The sequence below is a fragment of the Aquila chrysaetos genome, chromosome 1 (genome assembly GCF_900496995.4).
Source record: "Aquila chrysaetos chrysaetos chromosome 1, bAquChr1.4, whole genome shotgun sequence".
Classification (NCBI taxonomy): domain Eukaryota; kingdom Metazoa; phylum Chordata; class Aves; order Accipitriformes; family Accipitridae; genus Aquila; species Aquila chrysaetos.
The window spans coordinates 79,151,417-79,172,944 of NC_044004.1; the positions used below are offsets into that span (position 1 = coordinate 79,151,417).

Sequence of the window (21,528 nt, forward strand, 5' to 3'; positions counted from 1 at the left end):
CACAGACCGGATGTGAGTTAACAATGACATGCTGCTGCTAACACAGAAATGTCATTCTGGAACGTAGATAGCCCGCAAGTTTGTGGGGTAACCCTTTTGCTCTACTCAGCACTGATAAGGCTTTAACTGGATTATTGTGCCTAAGTCAGGGACCACACTTCAAGAAATTTATGAACCAGTCAGAGACAGTCCCAAAGATAGCAATAAAAATGATAAACAGTCTATAAAATATGAATTATGATAAAAAATTGGAAAAGTGGGATTTTTAGCCTAAAAGACCAAGGGAAGGCTTGATAAGAGTCTTTCAGACATGTAGAAGGCTACTTTATGTGTCTACAGAAGTAACAGGCTAAAATTCAAGCAAGAAGATCCAGATTACATCTTCAGAAGCATTTTATAATGAAAGGGCTGTGAACAGCAGAAGAGTTTGACCGAGGTTTTCCATATCTCTACTGAAGATTTCAAGGCAGGCTGACAAGTGCCTGTCATGAAGGACCCAAAGGTTGTTGCTTTTGCCTTGGATTAGGTGACTTCATGTTCCTTCTAGCCCTATGATCCTACAGTTTCTGTTTGCTGTTCATCCTGCTTAATTCAAAGCACTAAAGGTCATGACATACACCACACTGCGAAATACATTTTATTTCAATGAGCCCTGTACATGTTTCTGCTTCTCCACCTTCTACTTTCACTTTCTACTGAAGGCAAAAGACAAATTATTATTGTTCTCATTCGAACCAATTGTTTTACTGAAACGGCAGCTTCTCAGTGATGATCCAGAAACTTCAAGGCTCAAGCCTATGAGACATGAACATTGTGGTCCTTATTCAGATAAACAATGAAGGGCAAGAAGAGCCAAACACATACTTGCTGTTTAAAGAAGTGTGTCACTACCTGGCAGCTTGTTCAGAAGCCTCATTGTCTTGTAGGATTGAGCCATCAAAGTTGCTCAGGACACTGAGCTGTATGTATTTCATTCAGGCAGATAGAAAACAGAAAATTAAATCTTGAACAGTGTCATAAATATCTCCAAAACATCGTTTGTTGTTTAATTTACAACTCCAAACAATTGGTACAGCTCAAACCGAAAGGACAGAAATTATGCAAGTGACCACAGGAACTAAGACAGACATTTTCTTGTATTACCAATGCTGGCATTAATCCTTCTATGGAGATGACTAGAAAAGTTGGAGTGTAGGGAAAAATGTATTAATTTTTTCAAAAACAGCCCACGTGTTATATCAAATTTCCATGCACAGCTCGTTTGGAGGAATGATAGGGAGTAGCTGTAAGGCATAAACTGTAATTACAAGTCAAACCATGCCAAGTCAACATGGGCATTGTTCAAGAAGTCATGCCAAATGACATCCCAAGCACACAATGTGGAAAGAGGGTTTGCCAACAACTTAAATTTGTGAAAAATTATCTCAGTATTTTGTTTCACTTCAATATTAACTAACATTGTTTTTAAAAAATGTCAGCCACCTAACATAGGGGCTGGCTGCAGTCCAGGTATGAAACAGTGATGAAGAAGGCCATTAATGAAAAATGCCAAGCCCTGAGTTTCATGTCATTAATACTTGTGACATAGTGCGAAGAGTCTTATTTAAATGCCACTTTGTGGGGTGGGGTGGGGTGGAGGGAGAGAGGGATGGTAGGGGAGGAGAATTATGGTATTTATGCTAAAGTGTCAAGACGTCTTGACAGGCAACAAAGCCCTTTACAGACACAGGGTAGTAATAATTAGTCTAATGTTTGGATAGTTACACTTCATGCAACCTCTGATTTTAATGGCATAAAATTGTAAAAACTGACTACTCTGTCAAACTGCCAAGTGGAATGCATTTGGATGGGTATTTGGAAGCCAAATATATTTTTTAACCATCATCTATTATTTTGGGTAAATTGCTAAAGTGGGCTGAACCTCAAATATTTATTTCATGCCGGCCTGCTCCTCCTGAAATTATGTTGTCATTTCAGGCAGACAATATGTTTTGTTTAACATGATGCTATAACTCCTACCAGTGCCTGCCGAAGTCCTGAAGTAACTGATTTCCTCCCTTTGCAGATAGTGGGCAAGAAACTGTGTGCTGCCAGTGAGTACTGCCCTAGACCTTTCCCAGGTCACAGGAGGTGATCAGGCATTTGCACATCCAGGACTTTAATAAGCAATGAGTTTTGTACGCTTACTAGATTTAGTATTTTGGTTCCTCCCTAATGAAACACTACTCCGTACTGTTAGTGTAATCTGTCCTGGAATGACAATGCTCTGCATTTTGTCACATGGGCGCAGAGAGTCACTTTTATATAATTCACATAAGATTTGCGTGAACTATGTAGCCAGTCCTCGTCTCTCTGTTTTTAATTGCAAATTGTCTCCTTCTCTTGACATAAATAGTCTGTTTTATATCATAACTTAATTCCTACAAACCGCTGTGTTTTTTCAACTTATGCTGTTATGTCAAGAAATAAATGAAGTGCACTATACACATCATATTTTTCACGCAACTGTCTGGCATGCGTACATAAAAATATGGCATTGTTTAAAAAAGAGAAAAATTTAGAGGGGGCTGGTGTAAGATATCCACATTTTTAAAAGCAGCAATTCCTAGGAGATTAATTTTTTTCAAATAATGGTATTTCACAGGCTACAAAGAAAAATCTGCTTTCAAAATGCAGAGAACCATCAAGTGAAATCAAATTTACAGTTTTATACAAAGGGATCCTCACATTTGTAGCACTAAAATATAAAATGAAATAATATTGGAATTAACTGTTGAAAAGTTGTTTTAATATGTGCTAATATAAACTTGGTAGCATACTGTTACCCAGGAAATGTACTAACTTTGAACTCACTATCTCCTGTTTCCATTCAGAGAAGGTCAAAGCTGAGGTTCAGCAGGAATCTAGAAACTTTTAAGGCAAGGATGAGTGCACCCCCGGGGCATGTTTTCTTAAATTATGTTAGAGTTGCTCTGTAACTATATCCATCTAGAGTATGCAGTAACATCCAGAAGTTAAGAATGGGTGATTGTACTTTGGACTACACAACCAACCTTGAAATAACAATGAGGTTAGTTTCTCACTGACTTTAAACTGATAAGTGATGACCATGGAGAAACTCCTCCTAATGAATGCTAATGAAATTTTCACTAGTAGGGAATTTCTTATATGGAGCTTAGTGTGCAGTGCTTGGATGCTAGGGCAGTGAGGATGAGGAGTACTCAGTGCTAGCTAGGGGGGATTGCATGGGCATTAGCAGTTGGGGAAGGCACCTACGCATCGCATTACGTGTCGCAGTTCTGTTGGCACTTGTCCTAGTTTCAGCTGGGATAGAGTTAACTGTCTTCCTAGTAGCTGGTACGGTGCTATCTTTTGAGTTCAGTATGTGAAGAACGTTGATAACACTGATGTTTTCAGTTGTTGCTAGTAGTGTTTAGACTAATGTCAAGGATTTTTCAGCTTCTCATGCCCAACCACGACAGCACTTCAGAGCAGCGACCTCCCTTTGGTCCCAGTGTCTGTAATACGAATGGCATGGGAGGAAGCTACAATAAGAAGCAGCATTAGAGGTGTCAGTTCCTTGTGGCATAAGCCATGCACTACAGAGAACTGGTGCCTGGAAATGACAGGGTGGCAACAGGTAACCGAGACACAGAGTATATTCTGGCTCTCAGATGACATCTATCTATGTGTGTGCTGAAGTTGCTATATATACCATCAAAATAGTCAGAAGCCAGTCTAGACATATTCCTCATTCTAGAAGTCACTTTTTAACATACATTATTTGCATTAATCAACAAAGTAATATAATTTTCAGTTGCATTATCCACTTACTGAATTTTCTTAGATGTCTCTGATATTCCTTATCGTTCCATAAACTCATATGATGGCTCTTTAAATCTGACTTTGACTTTTATACATTTGCCAGCCTCATCTCAGTGTCCATATTAATAAATTAAAAAATGCTGGTTGCCATTTCAAAAGAAACCTCCTTTGAGGGAGAAAAAAATCTCTTTGATAATTCTAGGATGGCTGTGTTCAAGACGTACTTAGAATCCAGGCTGGCTAGAGGGCTCGCCCAATACTTTTATACTGCAGCAGCGTTAAGTTCAAGGGGAGGTTGTCCAGCATCTGGAACTGTTTAGTTTTTACTGAGTGTTTTCTACTAAGCACTAAGATTATTTTCTCTTTCTTTATTACCTCTGTGCAATGTATGTATGTGTGTTTCAATAAGGTTTAGTGGGATTACTACATTCACATAATTGCATCAATCGAGTGACCATTTTAGAGACAGTTCCTCAGCATTTGATCAATTTCCTGAAAAGAGGGGAACTTCAGGCCTAAAGAGGGTCACTGGAGAGCAATCCCAAAGATGCCGAACACTGATTTCAATGGAACTGATGATCAGGTCGTCTCAAAAGCAAGTGTTTAGGTGAAGAGTTCAGCTAATAAGGTCCCTGACTCCTAAGTGCTATGCATCTCCTGGGAGGTACTGAGACCCTCCAGCTGCCCTGGCAGTTAATGGGAGCTGAGGATGCTCAGTATTTTGCATAACCCAGCTATAAATGCGTTACACTTAACTGCATAATCTCAGGGATAAGAGAACATCTGTCATCCAATAACAGCAAATACCATCTGGTTTTGTATCACTATATTCCTACTTACTTGAACAAGTGAAGCTCAAGTGACACTGGGCATTGCTTCAAAGAAAAAAAATGTATTTACACTTGTTACTTTGCCCTTTTGCACATTTTGAACAGCTATAATGAAAGGCTTTGCCTACAAAAGCTTTCATTAGAATAATTTGCTATTTGTGCTTTCTCTGCTATCATTTCAGAATTATATCATTTTTCTCTAACCAACTTGTAGAAGATATCCAAACTAGTTATGAAATAACTCACCTCCCATCAATCCTGACCTTAGCCAGTAACCTATTTCTTTTTTAAAGGTAATAGTAAGAGTCCTTGTTGATCTTTTCAGCTTCTGCCCTGAAGAAGAATGGCTGGTCCAGCCTTCTGCTTCTCTTTGCTGGTACTAAAACAAAGGAACTGCAAAAGCAGCACAGTATCAGGCCAAAAATCTTTTCTGTAAGACTAAACTAGACCTCTGGAATTTTGCCAAAAGAAATTTACAGTTGAGTTGGTTTGAACACTTTGTACTATTCATAATTCATAGTGACTTCTTATTAATATTTTTAATGTCTGGAGGAAAATGAAATTGTACTTTACTGCACTCTGGACTAAATTTTTAAAGATGTTCAAATTATCTGACTAGATAATTCTTCCTCTTCTGGCTTTTTACTATGGCTGTTCCTTCTGTCACTTGCTTAACCAGATAGCAGAGCATGTGCCCTGGTCTAAAGTAGGGAATGGTTCTTTAGGAAGCTTTGGGAAATCCATCATTTAACTCACTACTACAATGTACTCTAAAGGCAGTTAATCATAACAATTGATGCTATGCTTTCCAAACTCAGCCCTCAAGGGACTGATGTGCTGAGCATCCTCAGAAGAGTACTCAACTTGAAAATCAGACTTAGGGACTAGCAGTAGAAAAGGATGCTCAAGTAGGCCAGATGAACCAAATATAAAAACAGCTCTGAGAACTAAGAGGAAATTAGTGGAGAACTAGAACAACTTATGTAAATCTAGAGAGGCAAAAATACGTTTATTTGGAATCTTGGAATTCAAAGTCAATTTGTATCTAGTGCTTGGTTGAACTTTTCGGTCAACATTTTACAATGTTTGTCATTTTCTATATAATTTGTACATTTTGTTGTAATTTACAGAAGCAATCTCTCTTTGTCCCTAAATATGTACAGAGGTGAGTTCTGTAGGTAGGTTTTTGTACATACTTGACCAATTATATCCACGCACACACACCTTCAAAGAATACAGCATTTTCTTTAAAATGCCTGCCAGCTCACAGATGAAGTTACAGCTTTGAAACAATTAGCAGTTCTAAAGCCCCCAAAGTCTTCATCCACACAGCTGAATTCCACACTTGCATCTCTATTCTCACCATAAAACTGAAAAGTGACCTTTCAAGGTAATGTTTAATATTATTTATTATGTGTCTTATGATAGCACTTGAGAACCTGTATGATGTGTTCCCACTGTATTTAGAACTATGCAGTATCTGTAACACGAGGCTGTCTTGTAGATTTAGATTGTTAGCTCCTAACAGCCTAGAGGTAGGAGAAATAAGCTCCAAGAGATGAAATGTTAGAAACCAGCTCTATTGACTTCCAATCCACTGCATTACACAACAGAATACGCTGATTCTTAAAATTATCATGAAAACTGTAGCAGCCTTTGAAGTGAGACTCACATACTTGTGTGTCATTCTTTAAAACTCCGTTCTAAGTCACTAAAAGAAAGCTTTGTATCGCCTTGCAAGTTGAAAATAAGAATTTGTGAAAATTCCCCATGAGCACATCTGGAATAGTCTCAAATATTTTGCTGCCATGAGAGCTAGCCTTCAAACACAGACACTGCAATGTTTTTCTGGTTTTATCTGCACTGCACGCTGTAGTACAGCACAGACATAATTGAGCTACTTCTGACCACACTACCTCAGCTGCTGAAAACAGGATCCTAATTAGTGCTGACATTAGTGCAAGCTTATTTATCTCACTCTCCCTCAGCTATACTACTACCATGCTTCTCAGAATGCCTTAAATTAAATTGTAAATTATATTGTAAATTAAACTGTTCTTTTTTCTGGCTATCTTTGGTTTCAGAGAAGCCTTACTTCTCAAACAAACAGTACCATAAGGCCTTGGAAAAGAAGACCTAGGTAGAAGCCACTTGTCTTCTTTTGGCTGCAAATCAACTGGATGAAAAGGTTTCTGTCATGATCACACTTCTGGATTACCATCTCCTTACATTTGTTGACATAACTCACAGGTAGTTAAGTCCTTAAGACAGATATTTCAAAATAATCCAGGTTAGTTTAAGCATTACTAAGAATAGTTTGAGTTGCCTTTTTTTTTTTCCTCTAAATGAATGCTGTTTAGCACAAATTTCATGAATAGTTGTGGCACCAAATTTTAGGGATCAGTAACCTCTGCTGGAGGAAGAGCAAGTCTTGATGAGAAACTTTAACTAATCTGCACTGGGGGGCATTAACCTTATCAGTCCAGTTAGCTGGAGCCTGAACAGGACCCAGCTCAGCAGCCTCACTAAACGACTGGCTGACAAAAACAAGTCCTGCATCTGGGATGTGAAACGAGTAAGGAAAGTGTCCTTTTCTGCAACACTGCATGTAATAAGGCCTATTGCCCTGAATAATTTCAGATCATTAACCATTTCATTAGTATTGAATGCTTCAGTTCAACCCACCACCTTCCGCTGTGAATTATCTACCCATTTTTCAGGGGAAATCATTTTAATGTAAAGTCACTGCTCGGGACAATGAAAGCCTTGTGACAAGCAAAGGCGTAACAAGTCTTCTTTTCCACTAGGAATATGACCTGCCATACTATAGGAAGCCCTTAGGACACTGAAGGAAGAAGTATTAAGGTACTCTGATCCATTTTGTTCCCTGATAAGGTATTAGTGGAGTTTACCATCTCCCCTTTTAAAGGGAAGAAATCTAGTTGACATACAAGGCAGCCACAATTTGTCCCAAGAGACTATCATTTGGCAAAATGCCTGGCCGCTGTAGCTATTTCCCAGCAATTCCCCATAATCTTAATCACAGATTAATGACAATTATTTTATTGGCTAGAACTGACACAATCAAAGCTAAACACTGTCTGCTCTACCTTGCCGAACAATGTACCTGTGAGTACCCACCAGCACTCTCCACCGCTGCACAGGCACTGCTATGTAATCGGATGCTGAATCTGTGCCACGTACAGCTTTTAAGTGAGTGTTTTCTCCTAAAAAGAAAATTTTCCTTGAAAACTTTTTTCTGATTAAGTTCCTGGAAAGAATCATAGTTTTCTTCCTTTTAATAGAAGACAAGTTCCAAAGTGACAATTTGATTCTTGCAGCGGTAAAAGGAATTTGAAGTTCCCCTAATAACCGAGTACTTTATGGTAGTGTGCGAAAACTTGGGAGATATATATATGAGTTTTTCCAGTCTGGATGGATAAAAGACTTAAGGAGTCTTTCAGGGATCACATGCAATAGTATCCACTCACTGGTAGAGACTCCAGTGATGAAATAAGCCTCTCTTCTGCTGTTTGTAACTGATACAGACCAAACCCCTTTCTCTCTTTCTCTGATCTTCCTTATACTCTTTTACACTGGTCAACGCAGAGCCCTGCCTGGTGTCACCTACAGTACAGGAAATTTCAAAAGGAGACAAAATTCTTTCCTGTACAAGCTGCAGGTGGATGGTAGACTTTTAATTGTCCTGGCTGGAAATGTCAAAGCAGGCAGTGCAATCCTTCTTGCTTTAGCAACAGGAATAAACCCTTGCTTGACAGTTTGCTGATTCCTACATGATCTCTTAGAAAAGATAAATTGGCAACTTTCTCCACTTCCAGTCACTAACATACTGTCATATATCAAATGACTCGATATGTGGAAAAATAATGATTCAAAATCAGAAATCAATGCTCTAGTGTAGAAGGCAAGTGAAATGTAACCTATGACAAAGCAGATCCCACGTATTTATAGTGTACCTTCTGGCCAAATGCAGTTAGATGACAATGGCAGGCTGGTGTTTCAAGCCTATGTTCAGTGCACTTCTCCATATGGGATTCTGAATATTTATTGTGAATTGACCACATCTTTCTCTTCTCCGCAGTAATACTTTGACAGGATATAGCACTTCTTACTTCTCTTATGTAAACATTTTTATAAGTGTTAATGAAGGAAAGCTTGCAATGCCTTTGTAAATTAAAATAAATATTTTATACCTGGTTGCAGCTGAAGTAATCTGAGACAAAGATCATTAAATAATGTAAAGTATTGCTCATGTTAAATGATGAACTGTTTTGGTCAGGGACTGTTTTTTATTTCTTTATGTCCAGAAATAAATTGATAATTAGTTACAACACATAATCAGTTCTAACAAAAATAGTCCTAGATCATGACAGTGGTAGAAACGGAGATGAGGAATTCTGACTCTTTGCTATATCAAGCCACTAAAAATTAGCCAATTAGATAAAAATGGCAGAAAATCAGAAGAAAGCATAACTAAACCTCTGCTTGTATATGGGAAGAAATCACATTTCTGGAAGCCCCGTTCATGAAACTGAGAACTTAAGCCGCTAAGGTACTCAGTGTCTTTCTCGGGTTCATAGCTCCAGCTTTCCACCCATCTTTCCACAGCTATTTTATTGCTGGTCCCTGCACTGCAACCATAGATTAATTTGTGAGATGGAAATTCTTCTTTTCTGTGAAGAAGCCAATTCAAACAGAAAAGCAGGCTGAGCGAGACTGGTGTGCTCCCGGCCCATGCTAAGCCCCCCACATCGCATACCTCTGGCTGTGCCTAAGCATCGCCTCTCACTAATCCCAGCAGCACAACTCTCAGGACAGAGTGACGGCCAGGTCTCACCGCAGCCTGCTCGTGCCCGCTGCACGCTCCCTCCATCCCACACGTGCACGGCAGAGCGTACTCTGACTCTAAGACCAGCACTGGCAGCTGTGGAGATTTCGGGGCGAAGCACCTGCGCGGGGCTACCCAGCTCTCCCTCTGTTACAGCAGTGCTGACTGAGTGTACATGCCTCTATCAAAAAGTAACAGCCACAAAATATCAAAGACTGTTTTTCTTCTCCAAACTGACTGCCCGTTGTTTTTTCTCAAAACATGAGTCCATCTGCGTCTTCCCAAGATACGGACGTGCGGAGACATCTGCGTCATTTTGAACAAAGCATGTGTGTTTGCTTCTAATGGGAAGTTAAATTGCCAAGAAATAATTGTCAAGATCCTTTGCTGTTTTCCTTCTTATACCTGTTATTTCTGAGCCAAAATGACCTGAATCTCCTCTCCTTACCAATGTAAATCTGAATTAAGCTCACAGAGTTATGGAGAACAAGGTCCTTAAAGCATCAGAACAAATATTCTTGAATCCAGAGGACATCTATTTACTTCATTTGATCATACAGGTAACCTATATCTACACTGAGCTCTTACTGAACATCACTGTACTTCCTGTGTGGTAGCAAAGTTCATAGGGCTGATCTGGGTCATGCACTATATTAGTCACTCAGAGATATCCAGACTGATGGGCAGTACTAAGTATTCCCATGGCAGCACTGGAGACAGAGACATGACCATTTCTGTAAACTATTGTGGCGCACAAGCTGTGAAAATGTTGTTTTAGAAAAAGCTGAATCGGGTAGTGTAAAGAAAAATAGTAACAGCTTTTAAAGCAAAATTACCGAGGTGAAATAAACACATTACCATCATCCAGATTTGGCGCTTCCTTAAAGTTCTGATAGAAACACCACTTCAGGTGCAAATCTCCCAAAGAGGACAAAATGCCATTTTGAATAAGCTTCTACTTTTCACTATATTGGCATAAATCTAGATAAACCCTACTGTAATGAGTCACTCAAAACATAGAGTACAGGGTAAGGAGAAGAATTTGACCCACTGCCTACAGAGTGACTGTGCTTCTCAGATATATTTAGTTTTGCGGTAGTGATGAGATTATGAGGGTGAAGTGGACAGCAAAGATGGATCCAGATATCACTGCAGCCAGTTCTCATCCTAAGCCTGGGATGTTGCTACTGCAGTACTGCATTTGGCAAGGTTAATGATGGGCACGAATCTATGCATCATATCCTGTCATTATCACAGAAATATGAAACAACGAGCCACTCCTTGCCATCAAATACCTGTCTTTCACAATTTCTCCTTTTTTCATCGTTACAATTAATTTTATTTATTTCGAGGCAGTTAATAAGTAAAAGCAAAACATTTTGTTTCAACTCTGCAAAAGGTCTGGGACTTTCCTGAGGACAACCAAGCCACTCCAAGGCAACACTGTTCATTAAAAATACAAGATCTGCCATGCAATGCAGTTTATGATTTATCCTTTCTGTGGCAGGAGGGCCATTATTTTGATAATTGGGATGATAAGCTCTAGAAAGAAATAAAAAATTTTTATCCAAATCTTTCAGATGTATTCTTAAAATACTACAATAGTTCTTCTTATTTTTCCTCTTTCTTTGGAGATTGCATTTGGAAGCTGCAGGTCACCCCTAACTGGTAAAAGTTTACATACACACAAGTGAACTGTAGCATGAAATGTTCAAAATGAATGAGATGAGAATAAAAAGTAAACAAAATTTAAACATTTTTGCTTCTCAAGACCAAATTATCTTTTCAATCACATATTTAAAATCTGATTTACATTTCCCAAAGAAAGAACTTCAGGCACGATACCTGAAAACACAGACTTATGTGAATACAGTACAATTTCATAAATATTGGTGTTTATCTTCAGAAGCTTCCAGATTAGTAAGCGAAATCACAGGTTTATCCATCAAATGCAAATCTATTAAACCTTAGCTACTAGTGGCATTATGTAGTGATTTGGAATTAATCTAAGACAGCTATCTGGTTGAAAGAAATTATCTTCCTACAGGAGTATCCTTGGTGTTCATAAGACCTCTATCTTAAAATCACATTACCAAAATACTAGAAAGTTAGGGGAAGTGATAGATTTCCTCAGAGGGAGTCCTATCTCTGGACACTAGTAGCTTTTTTCTCCCAGACTTGACTACCCTGTGGGAGTTATATGAACTTTCTTTGAAGGCCAGAATTTTTGCTTCAGAATGGCTCAGACTGTTCCGAGCTGCAGGTATTTTGAAAACAAAATTAAGTTTCCATACAAGGTTAAAAATATTCACTAAGCCCTCTCCCACATCAGACTGCAGGAGCTGAACGCTACTATGCTATCAATACAGTCAGTATATTTTTCAGGAACAAAATATAAACATTGAGTTAGAACACTTAATATAAGTTTGCTAAGTACTTTTGCTTCCTTTCTTGGTCATGGTTATGAGAAATTGTTTGTTTAAATGTGGAGGAAAATGAATAGATTCCCCAGACTTCCCTCCTTTGCCAGCAAATACAGTGCTCACCGTACATTGCATAACATGTGGCGAAAAGGGAAAAATTAGACTCTCGTTAAAATACTTGTTGTCTGTCACTAGTTTGTTTTTCTCTTTTCCTAGAAATGTACACTTAGGGCCACCCCAGTTTCCACTGACTTCTATAGGGGCAGGTTTAGTCCTTAGGAATAATGAGAAAGGTCTTTGGTCTAAATTCTAATGTACTGGCATTAATCCCAAGCAACTTTCCTACCGCTCCGACAGCAAAGCTGAGGAGGACCGGGGAGATGGCAGTATTCTGTGGAACTGCCCTGAGGGTAAAGGCTTTTGATGTGGAGGTTTAGTCAACTGCAGCAAATGTGTGGTATTGAGAAGAAGAGAAGGATGCTACTCCAGCCTCACACCTCTGCTAGGCTGTTGAGGTGCCCAGCACCAGCAATGAATTAGAGAATCAGAGGCTGCAGAGCAGCCAGGCATAGCGAATGAGTTAAACCACAACTAGCAGGAGAACACGCACTTAAGTAAATAGCATGTATGTGCTGCCTCAAGCTTTCTCCTTTCAATGAAATCTTCTAGTTAGTAGGAACTAAGCCCACCACCCGTCTGGAGGCTGTTTGGCAGCGTGCACGAAGCGAGGTTTTTTATTCCAGTCACTTTCCAGTAGACTGTGTTAACATAAGAAAGTCATTACTACTTTCACTATTGGCAAAACTGCAGTGACCTAAGGGAGCCAAGGGATGTGAACAGACAGAGACTCATCTAGGACAAGGAAATCTAAGTCACCGTTCAGGCACATTAAAAGGCTTTTGAAGAGCAAGCCATGGACCATGCTCTGTGGATAAGGACCTCGGCCCTAGCAGTGACAGATCAGTGCCTTTCACAAGCACATCAAAACTCTTACGTACAAATCAAGCAGAAAGGGCTTCTTTCCTTAACTTCCAGGATATATAACTTTCAAGAAGGAATTTTAATGCAATGTGCATGTATCATTTCCTACCAGATCCACAGAGATGGACTTTATAGAGTCTGATAAAGACAACACTAAGACGAGTCTATGTATTAACTTCATATCCCTTTCAGTAAATATCTGTCTCATCTCTGCATGTCAAAGATCTGTGAATGATTCTGCCAAAACTCTGGAAGCTGGCTAGGAACTACCAAGCACAAGTGAAAGCATCTGTGCTCCAGATAGCACAGCTGTATGAATGATGCTGCTCGTCTGCCTGCGGAGCAAACACCATGCCAGCTGTTTGCCAGGATGAATTGGAAGGGAGATCGATGAGAGGCTCTCTGAGAGAGGCCGTGGCACACTTCAAAAGCATTTTTTCCTTTCACTCCCCTGCTTTTATGCACTGCTCATATTGCTTCAGTTATTTCACTTCTTTAATCTGATAAACATTAATAAAACAGCAAGTTCTCCTCCCAGCTCTGATTTTTTTAATAATTTCTTTAGGCAGTGAGCTTACAGTCTGCTCCTTTGCCAGGGTCAGACAGCTCAGATTACACAGCCACCTTCCTGCATTAGCACCCAAGGATTTATGTAGAAAGTTTCTATTCTACTTTGTAGCCAGTGAAAGTCAACAAGGCCTGCAGCACAACCAGCTTTCTTGTAATATCCTGTACTGAAGGGAACATTGTTGTTGATTACACAAATTTTTTTACCTTTAATGGCTTTCTTTAAATTTTTTCATTTCATTTTGTTGGGTTTAGCTCGCTGACTAATCTGCTCTGCTGAGGAATAAAATATCAGTTATATTTTTCTCATTTTTGGAATAAAAACAGATTAACCTGAACCCAAATTGCCCGTTTTGTCAACAAGAACGAAAGTAAATACTAAGAAAAGCTCTTCTTGTCTTTTTGAAGGCCTTTTCTTTTGTGTTTACAGCTCTTTATTTTTTGAGCTTCATGAACATTTGTGTGGGTGAAGTTGGGCTGGCATGAACAGTACGCAGACAGAATTTCAGGCCTGTAACACAGATTTGGTATCTCTGAATTAGATTCTTGATTAAATAAAACACATTTTGACAGGCTCAGAATTACCTTTTAAAGGTCAAGACATTCAGCCAGAGAAAAGAAACAACACTTTGTACAAAACACAAAGGGCTGGTCCGTGTCCCAAGGACCTTTATGAAGCAGCACAGATCTGTGAGCAGTGTGCAGTGAGCTCAAAAGGACAGCATTAAACCAGAACCAGCCAGTGTGCATGGTCAGATAATGATGGCTCTCTATTGCTATTAACTTGTGTTTCTAAATGCTACGAAAGAAGAGTTTTCGGAGGGAGATCTGAATAGGAGAGGATATTGTGCTTTTGCACTAGAGTATAAGGTACTTTCAAGCACTGGTGAAGACAGGAGCACAAATGAAACAGAATATAGTGAAATGTGGTGAGAACACTAGAGATACCACAAAAGAACTTTACTCTTGACATGGAAGTTGGAAGGGTATTTATAGGGTGATGGGCAATACAGAGGGACATTTCTCTGATTCCTTCCAAAAAGAAACTAAAAATAGGAGGGCAAATGAAAGTTAGGCTGTCTCCATACTGTTTTTTGAAGTAGTGGGTAAGAAATGTTTAAGCTCAACCTTAGCAGAGGGAAAGAAGCAAGAGAGCAGGTAGATTCCAGCCTGAAGCAGGAAAGCCATTTGTTCTGGGAGCATCAGAATAAATCCAGTCATGTTTTTTTCCATTTGTATTTTGTGACTGACAGATTTTTAATTGAATTATACTAACACTGCAGACAGTGAAGAACCCACACAGGAGAGACCTCACCGTCTAACACTTATCTGGAATCGTACAGAGCTCCAGCTGAAGCTCCAGCGCTGGCAGGCTGTAAAGCTCTCTCCTGCATGGGTACTGTCCTCTCCGGAGATGTTCAGTGACATCCTGACTCTCGATGAGGGCGTTAACACTTAGTCTCTTTCAATGGGGCTCTTATTTTTTTGAGATGTTCACACTATTTTGTTATCTTTATCTTTCCACCAGATTTGCCTGATGCTGGCTAGTGGATTTGAAGGATCCTGGAGTTAAAGGAACTGACATATTCAAAGACACAGATAAACACACAAACTGAAAGACGTTTCACTTTGTTTTTTTTAATTAACCTGTAGTAAGAGCTTCAGAAATTACTTTATATTACAATTCATGAGCATAGCTCTTCAGAAGGAGCAAGAATCCTGGGGATAAAAAAAGAAAAAAGAAAGAAGCTCTGTTTTTGAATGAAGGACGTTGTTTCAATCTGAAGCTTTCCTACTGAGATGTAAAGTGACCGAACTGTCCTCATGCTTTGAGCCACTTTGAATGAAAAACAGACCGAACCTTCAGGATCCACCGCAGCACGTAAGGACTGTTAGCAAATGAAAACAATACTACTGGGCATGTTTCAGCTCAATGCTCTGTGGGGTTTTATCTGTGTTAAAATCTACATTCTACAAGTTTTTATGGCTGGAAAGCACTTGGGAGAACTTGCAGCATTCACTTTCAACTTTACTGACTAGTTTAAGAACAACCTATATTTCCTTATTTTCTTCCCTTATTAGTAACTATAAGCACTATAGAATTCCAATTCCTGTTCCTTTTGTTTATATATATATTTATATCCTTTTTTTTATACATTTTTCACTCTAAATAATTCACACTACAGCAAGCAATAGAATTACAAGGTTACAGCAATGGCAAAATTTGTTTTTCCTAATAGTAATATTAAACTCCACGCATCAGTTAAACTGAATATTAATCCATATAAAATGAACATCTTTCAACCTCACTAAAAATTCAAAACCATCAAGGAGACTGATTTGTTGTTTTTTTTTTCTTTTGCTAGTTTTCCTTCCATACAACTCTGTATTCTCTTATTTCCCCAAACTACTTTTAAGTAGCAAAACAAGGTCATATTTTTATTCACACACAGACAGAGATCAAGAAATTAAGTCAGCCACTAAGTAACTAAAGAGAATAGCTGTGATTTATCTCCTGTAAACTAACAAAAAGATTTTGCCTAAGACAGAAATGCTGGAAGGATAAATCAATCCATGTCTGAAAGGCACTTAAACAGCAGATTGGTAGAAGACGTAAATTTATCAAAAGAACTATTCTGGTCAATTATCAATAACATATTGGGTTTCCTTTACACTGAAAGAACATACAGTGGCAAAGGTTTCCTGATTTATCCTGGGTTCTCAGGACCTTAAAGTAAGAATAGAGGAAGAGCTGTGATTCAGGGGGGGCTGCAGTAGCCGTTTTCCTCTAAGTACAGAATACAATCCTGTCAATACAAATTTAATTAGCAGTGTTTTTTCCTCACAAAACCCATAAAATCACCTGCCAAAGATAAAATAGATTTGGGCAGTTATAATCAAAATGCATACCTTGCAAATTCAAATCACACAGTATAAATGAATCTGAAGTCTGTATGAATGTACTGAAGTCCAGTACTGGAATACTCTTCATATGCTTTTATCTGTTACTACCACTGTACTGGCAGTGTTTACCATGCGCTCTAGGTAGCATAAAATTCTTATAAAACACAGAAAGTCCCTCTTCTACATCACTAACAAAAGAAAACAAAACGACAGATAACGGCCATGTACCACACACACACAAATCCTGCCTTTCAGTCCATTTTGCTCCTCTGTCATCTGGTCTCGGTATGGAAAGGAGGAAAATAGCCAGGGATATGTATGCGTTTGGTGCAGGATGAACTGAGAAGCCAGGCCGTAGCCTGGAAGCGCTCAGCTGTCCTCACAGGCTGGCCCATGCTGTGTCACATTTCATTTCCTCAAGGGTGCTCATATTATTATTAGAGCCGTGAGAACACTACACAAACTTCTGTTTCCACATAACCATTTTACTTTGGAAATAAATAAAATTAAAATAAATTCAATGAGCTCAGATAAAAATTAATTTTTTTTTCTTAGGGTTTCTAAAAAGAGACCAGACTTTGCAGCCGGAAAGCAGGAATAACAGGCGCAGCCGGTAGCTCGCAAGCAGCTGGAAGAAGTTTTAGGCTCATCAAGAGCCTCCTTAATATTGTTGTTCCGACCTGGAACAGTTTAGCAAAACTATGTGCTTACTTCCATATCACAGTCCCCGTGCACCTAGCTCTTTCTGGCAGCTTTGTTCTCACACAGTTTGATTCTCCCCTGCTCTAAAATCTATGCTGAAGGCCTTAAAAGTGGTGTGCCACTACAGCTAACATGCAGGTACTTGCCTCCTTTTTTGGATATGAGACTTTTTGCTTTTGAAGGATGAAAGCCACAGTTCACATTTTCATATTCTACCAAAATAAATTTATGCCTGAATTTTTACAGTGAAAAATCCCAGGTAGCTGGTCACTGAGGCTTGGCTGTGGCTTCCAGGAGTACTTAAATACGGCGCTGCTGGCATTTTAAATCCCAAGGTATCTAACCGACTGCTTAAAGACATGAACAGAGCCACCTACATCCATACTGGTGTCCCATTCAGGCACTAAATCCCTGTTATACTCCAGAACTGCCTGTTGCCGAGCTCCCTCAGGGTACCCCTATGAGCTTGGCCCTGCTCAGGGATGAGCCAGCTACCTGTTTTCAGGGCTGAGTGGCTGAGTTTCTCCTTCACCAGAAGCCCACAGGCCAGCAGATCAGGCAGTCACCGGTTAGGTACGTTCTGTTTTCAGATGCTCACATAATCCATTTGGGAGCAAAGACACCAAATCAGGTCAGCCACATTTGAGAATCGGGTGGTGCCACTTGTGGCCCGCAACACGCTGTTGACAGAACTCTTTCTGTCTCTCCTGGGACATGGTATAAGCTGCCAGAAGTAGCTGTGTAACCCCCATGGCTATAGGAAGCACAGATAGATTAAAAATCAGCTCCCCAGTGGTTTAGAAGACTAAACGCAATACTAAAACAAGTGAATCATCTGATGTCATTTTAGCTATGACAGAAACTTTTTCTAAAGCCTAAGTCATATCACATAATCCTTCCACTTTGTTATAGCCATCTGTAGTACAGGACCAGTGACAACTATTGCTGTTCTCACTGATCTAATGGTGGTGGTGGGGGCACTGATTAATAGAAAAGGTTTTAAGAGATTCGAATGGTATTTGTGTTCCAACAAAAATTGTTTCACTTTGTCATCTGTATTGGTTTTACAGCAGCCCGTGAAGTACCAACTATGCTAAATGCTGAAGAAACACATGGCCATGGACAACCCCTGCCTCAGAAACCTAACAGTGTGGAACCTGCCAGTGATGAAATGTAAGTAGCAATTTCAGAAACGGAGCACCAAGTGTGAAAAGATATGTAGCTGTGACAATTTGGACCTGGTAGCTCTTGGATCATTCACTATTTTCCTGAGAAATACAACTTCACTTCTTCAGGAAGGCAGGGTGGTGCTGACCCAAGCTAATTGATGGGAGAGTCTAAAGATCCACGTCACTGATTAGCTCTAATAGTTTTGTTCTTTTTTATGTACCAGACAGAAACTAGTTACCTAGTATCAAAGGTTTTGAAAGTTCCAGGTCCTTAGGTGAGCCAAAGCTTAAAAAAAAAAGAGATGAGGCAGCATGAACAGACACTGTGGGGAACACCTCTTCATCAGATTGCCGCTGATTTGGGATCAGCAATGGTACGTTGTGAAAACACTCATTCAGACTCCCTTGGCTGAACAAATGTCTACACCACAGATGTCTTGAGGGATAGGCATGAAAACTGAAGGAGAAAATGGAAGGATCCTGAGTATGCCATACCCCTCTGAAAAAAATCAAACGGGATCCAGAAATAGGCAGACACACACTCACGTATAACAACCTCTTTTCAATCTGATGGTTCTCATACATTTTGTTCTTGAGTATAATTAAAATGCCATACAAGCCCAATATATCCATTTAGCAGTGCTGCAGTTTGCCATACAAGCCCAATATATCCATTTAGCAGTGCTGCAGTTAGCCTTAGTTACAAACTAATCTCTTACACATTTTCCTTGCTTGTTCAGAACAATGAAGATTTTGTGATTATACCTTTAGGTTATAATATCAATGTTATACATAAGTAATCTCTCTATTCACTTTGTTTACTGTTTAATTTTTTGTTGATCTTTCACAATCACAGATTAACACTTTCCTTAATTACCAGTATATGCCTGTGCCCCAAAAACAATTTTATGCCCACTGCGTAATACTTCAGTGATATATTCTGTGTTTACTTGTAGGGTCTGTATTGGACTGGGTGCAAACCTCCACCCCCCCTGCCCCCTTCCATAACTTAAAAAAATATGTGAATATTTGATGAAATTCCCACCCAAGCAAGAGATATACTTGTGGTACAGCTTCCAGTACAAAGAAGTCCCGATTCCAGTTGTGGTCTTTAGAAACTATAGCGATGATTTTAATTCATTATTATTTTTCCAGAACCAGTGATGGATATAGAATACCAGTGATGTTTGTTCTCATGAGTAAATCAAATCACAGTTTTACTAAAGTATGTTTCCTCCTAATGGGTCAAAAAGAGTTAATTTATTCAGTTAAGCACAGTGCAAGCTGGGTCAAAGGAACACCTCATCTTTCATAAATCTCTTCCACATAGATCATCAATAGGAAATGTTCAACACTTTCATTACTTTGGGGTCTGGACAAGATCAAGTCTTCTATTACTCTAAGTAAATAATGTCAGTGAGGGAGTATAATTTTCGATTCATAACATGCTTTAAAATTTTAGCACTAGCCAAATTTATTGCTTTTATCTATTTGTAGCAGGACTGCATTGTGATACAAATTTTCTGGGCACCTCAGTGTACAGCAGATGCTTCACAGAGTTTCCAGGGCAATGAGTAAACAGCAGTTTTACTCATTATGATAAGATAGAAAACAATGAAATTAACTGCATATACACTTTTGTGAATGTTGTGTCCTAGGTTATGAAGATTTCATAGTGATAGTAACAAACAGTACTAGAAAGATTAACCAGCTCTGTGCAGGTTAACCAGCTCTGTGCCACTAAACTATTCCTCACGCGATCTATCGAAGCAGAAATTCATATGTTCACTACTAAGATTCCAAAATATCAGGAAGTAGAATAATACCTGTTTAACAGGTATTAACCCTAAACCTCAGTAAGATAAAATTAAAAAGAACCAAACTAAGAAAAACATGTCTTGAAATCCCATGCGAGTTCCTGAAGACAGAGGAGAGGCAAGCATTGTTCCATTATTTAATAAGGAAATTGCAGGTCATTTTGCCTGACATCAATGTCAGGAAAACTGATGGAAAGGCTGGTACAGGAAGCAATCAGTGTACAATTAAAGGATGATAGTACAATTAACGCCAGTCAACATAGAAAATGGATTTTGTCAGAAAAAACCCCCTTCCTATTTTCCCATGAGATTATGAATTTGTTTGATAAAGGAAACTTCTGTAAGATTTCTGTAGGGCTTTGGCTCACAACTTCTCAGCATTTTTGGTAAAAACCCCAGCAATGTATAACATCAGTGTGGTCCATACTAAATGGACCCGAACCATACTGAATGATCTGAACAAAAATATAAAATTACTGCTGGAAAAAGCTGCAAATTACAAAAAGTTATAGAGTGATACATAATGGGAAGGGCAGGCCATTAATATAGACCAACTAAGATCACTTAATAAGGTCTGGACTATATTTTAACACAGAGAAGACAAAGTTGTTCATTAAAATAACACAGAAAATTGGTCTCATGCCAAAGATGGAAAATGATTTTGTGAAAACCAGTGACTCAGAAAAGAAACAGTAATAGTAGACCCAAGCAGACATGCGTTCTCAGAGCAAAGTGTAGGCAAAAGTTATTCAGTGTAGGCAAAAGTTATTCAGTGTAGGCAAAAGTTATTCTTATTGTACAAGATGGGGGATAGCTGGTAGGAGATATTGGTGCTATTACACCCCTCTGTGGTGTCAGAGAGCTCATTACTGGGAAAATGTGCTGAAAAAAACCATCTCCAGAAAACCAAGAGCTTTACTGAGAGAAACGATGCTAATAATCTGCAATGATAGGGAGCCTTTAGAATCTCCGATTGTTAGGTTAATATGTGAGAAGTTTAACAGAGAATTATGGTCTATGAATAGAGAAATGAGAGAGTAGGTGGCTCTCTTATCTATTGGAAAAAAACATAATAGGCTCCATACTTGCTACTGAAGACAGATAAATGCAAAGGAAAACCAGTAGAAATGTTCAGCAGCAAGGAAAACTAACTGTGTGAACAACATACTTGGGGTCGTGTTGGATACGGATCCCTATATAAAAACAATAGTCTTTCTAAAACCCTGCATCAATGCTGAATTGCAGGGTGAGGTTCCACAGCCCTTTATTAGGAAAACATGGGGAGACCATCATAAGAGTAATGTATTTCAAACCGCTGTGGATTTACTTCTTGTTTTCCCCCACGAGAGTATTCCCCCCATGTGCCGTTTCTGGCATGCTGTTATGCAAATACTCACAGCAGAAAACATTGAGCTGTATATCCTGCTGCCTACTGTGCCAATGCTGGTCAGATCCTCAACA

At 39.1% G+C, this 21,528-nt stretch overlaps 1 protein-coding gene across 1 annotated transcript in view; it reads left to right on the forward strand.

Annotated features, from left to right (window-relative positions):
- The window catches only part of PDE5A (phosphodiesterase 5A), a 141,335-nt gene that overhangs the window by 46,716 nt on the left and 73,091 nt on the right, over nt 1-21,528 (forward strand). The window contains exons 3-4 of the mRNA XM_030025627.2: nt 15,004-15,357; nt 18,152-18,254. Coding sequence (XP_029881487.1) covers nt 18,172-18,254 — 83 coding nt within the window. The 5' untranslated portion in view covers nt 15,004-15,357; nt 18,152-18,171. The remainder of the gene's footprint in view (nt 1-15,003; nt 15,358-18,151; nt 18,255-21,528) is intronic.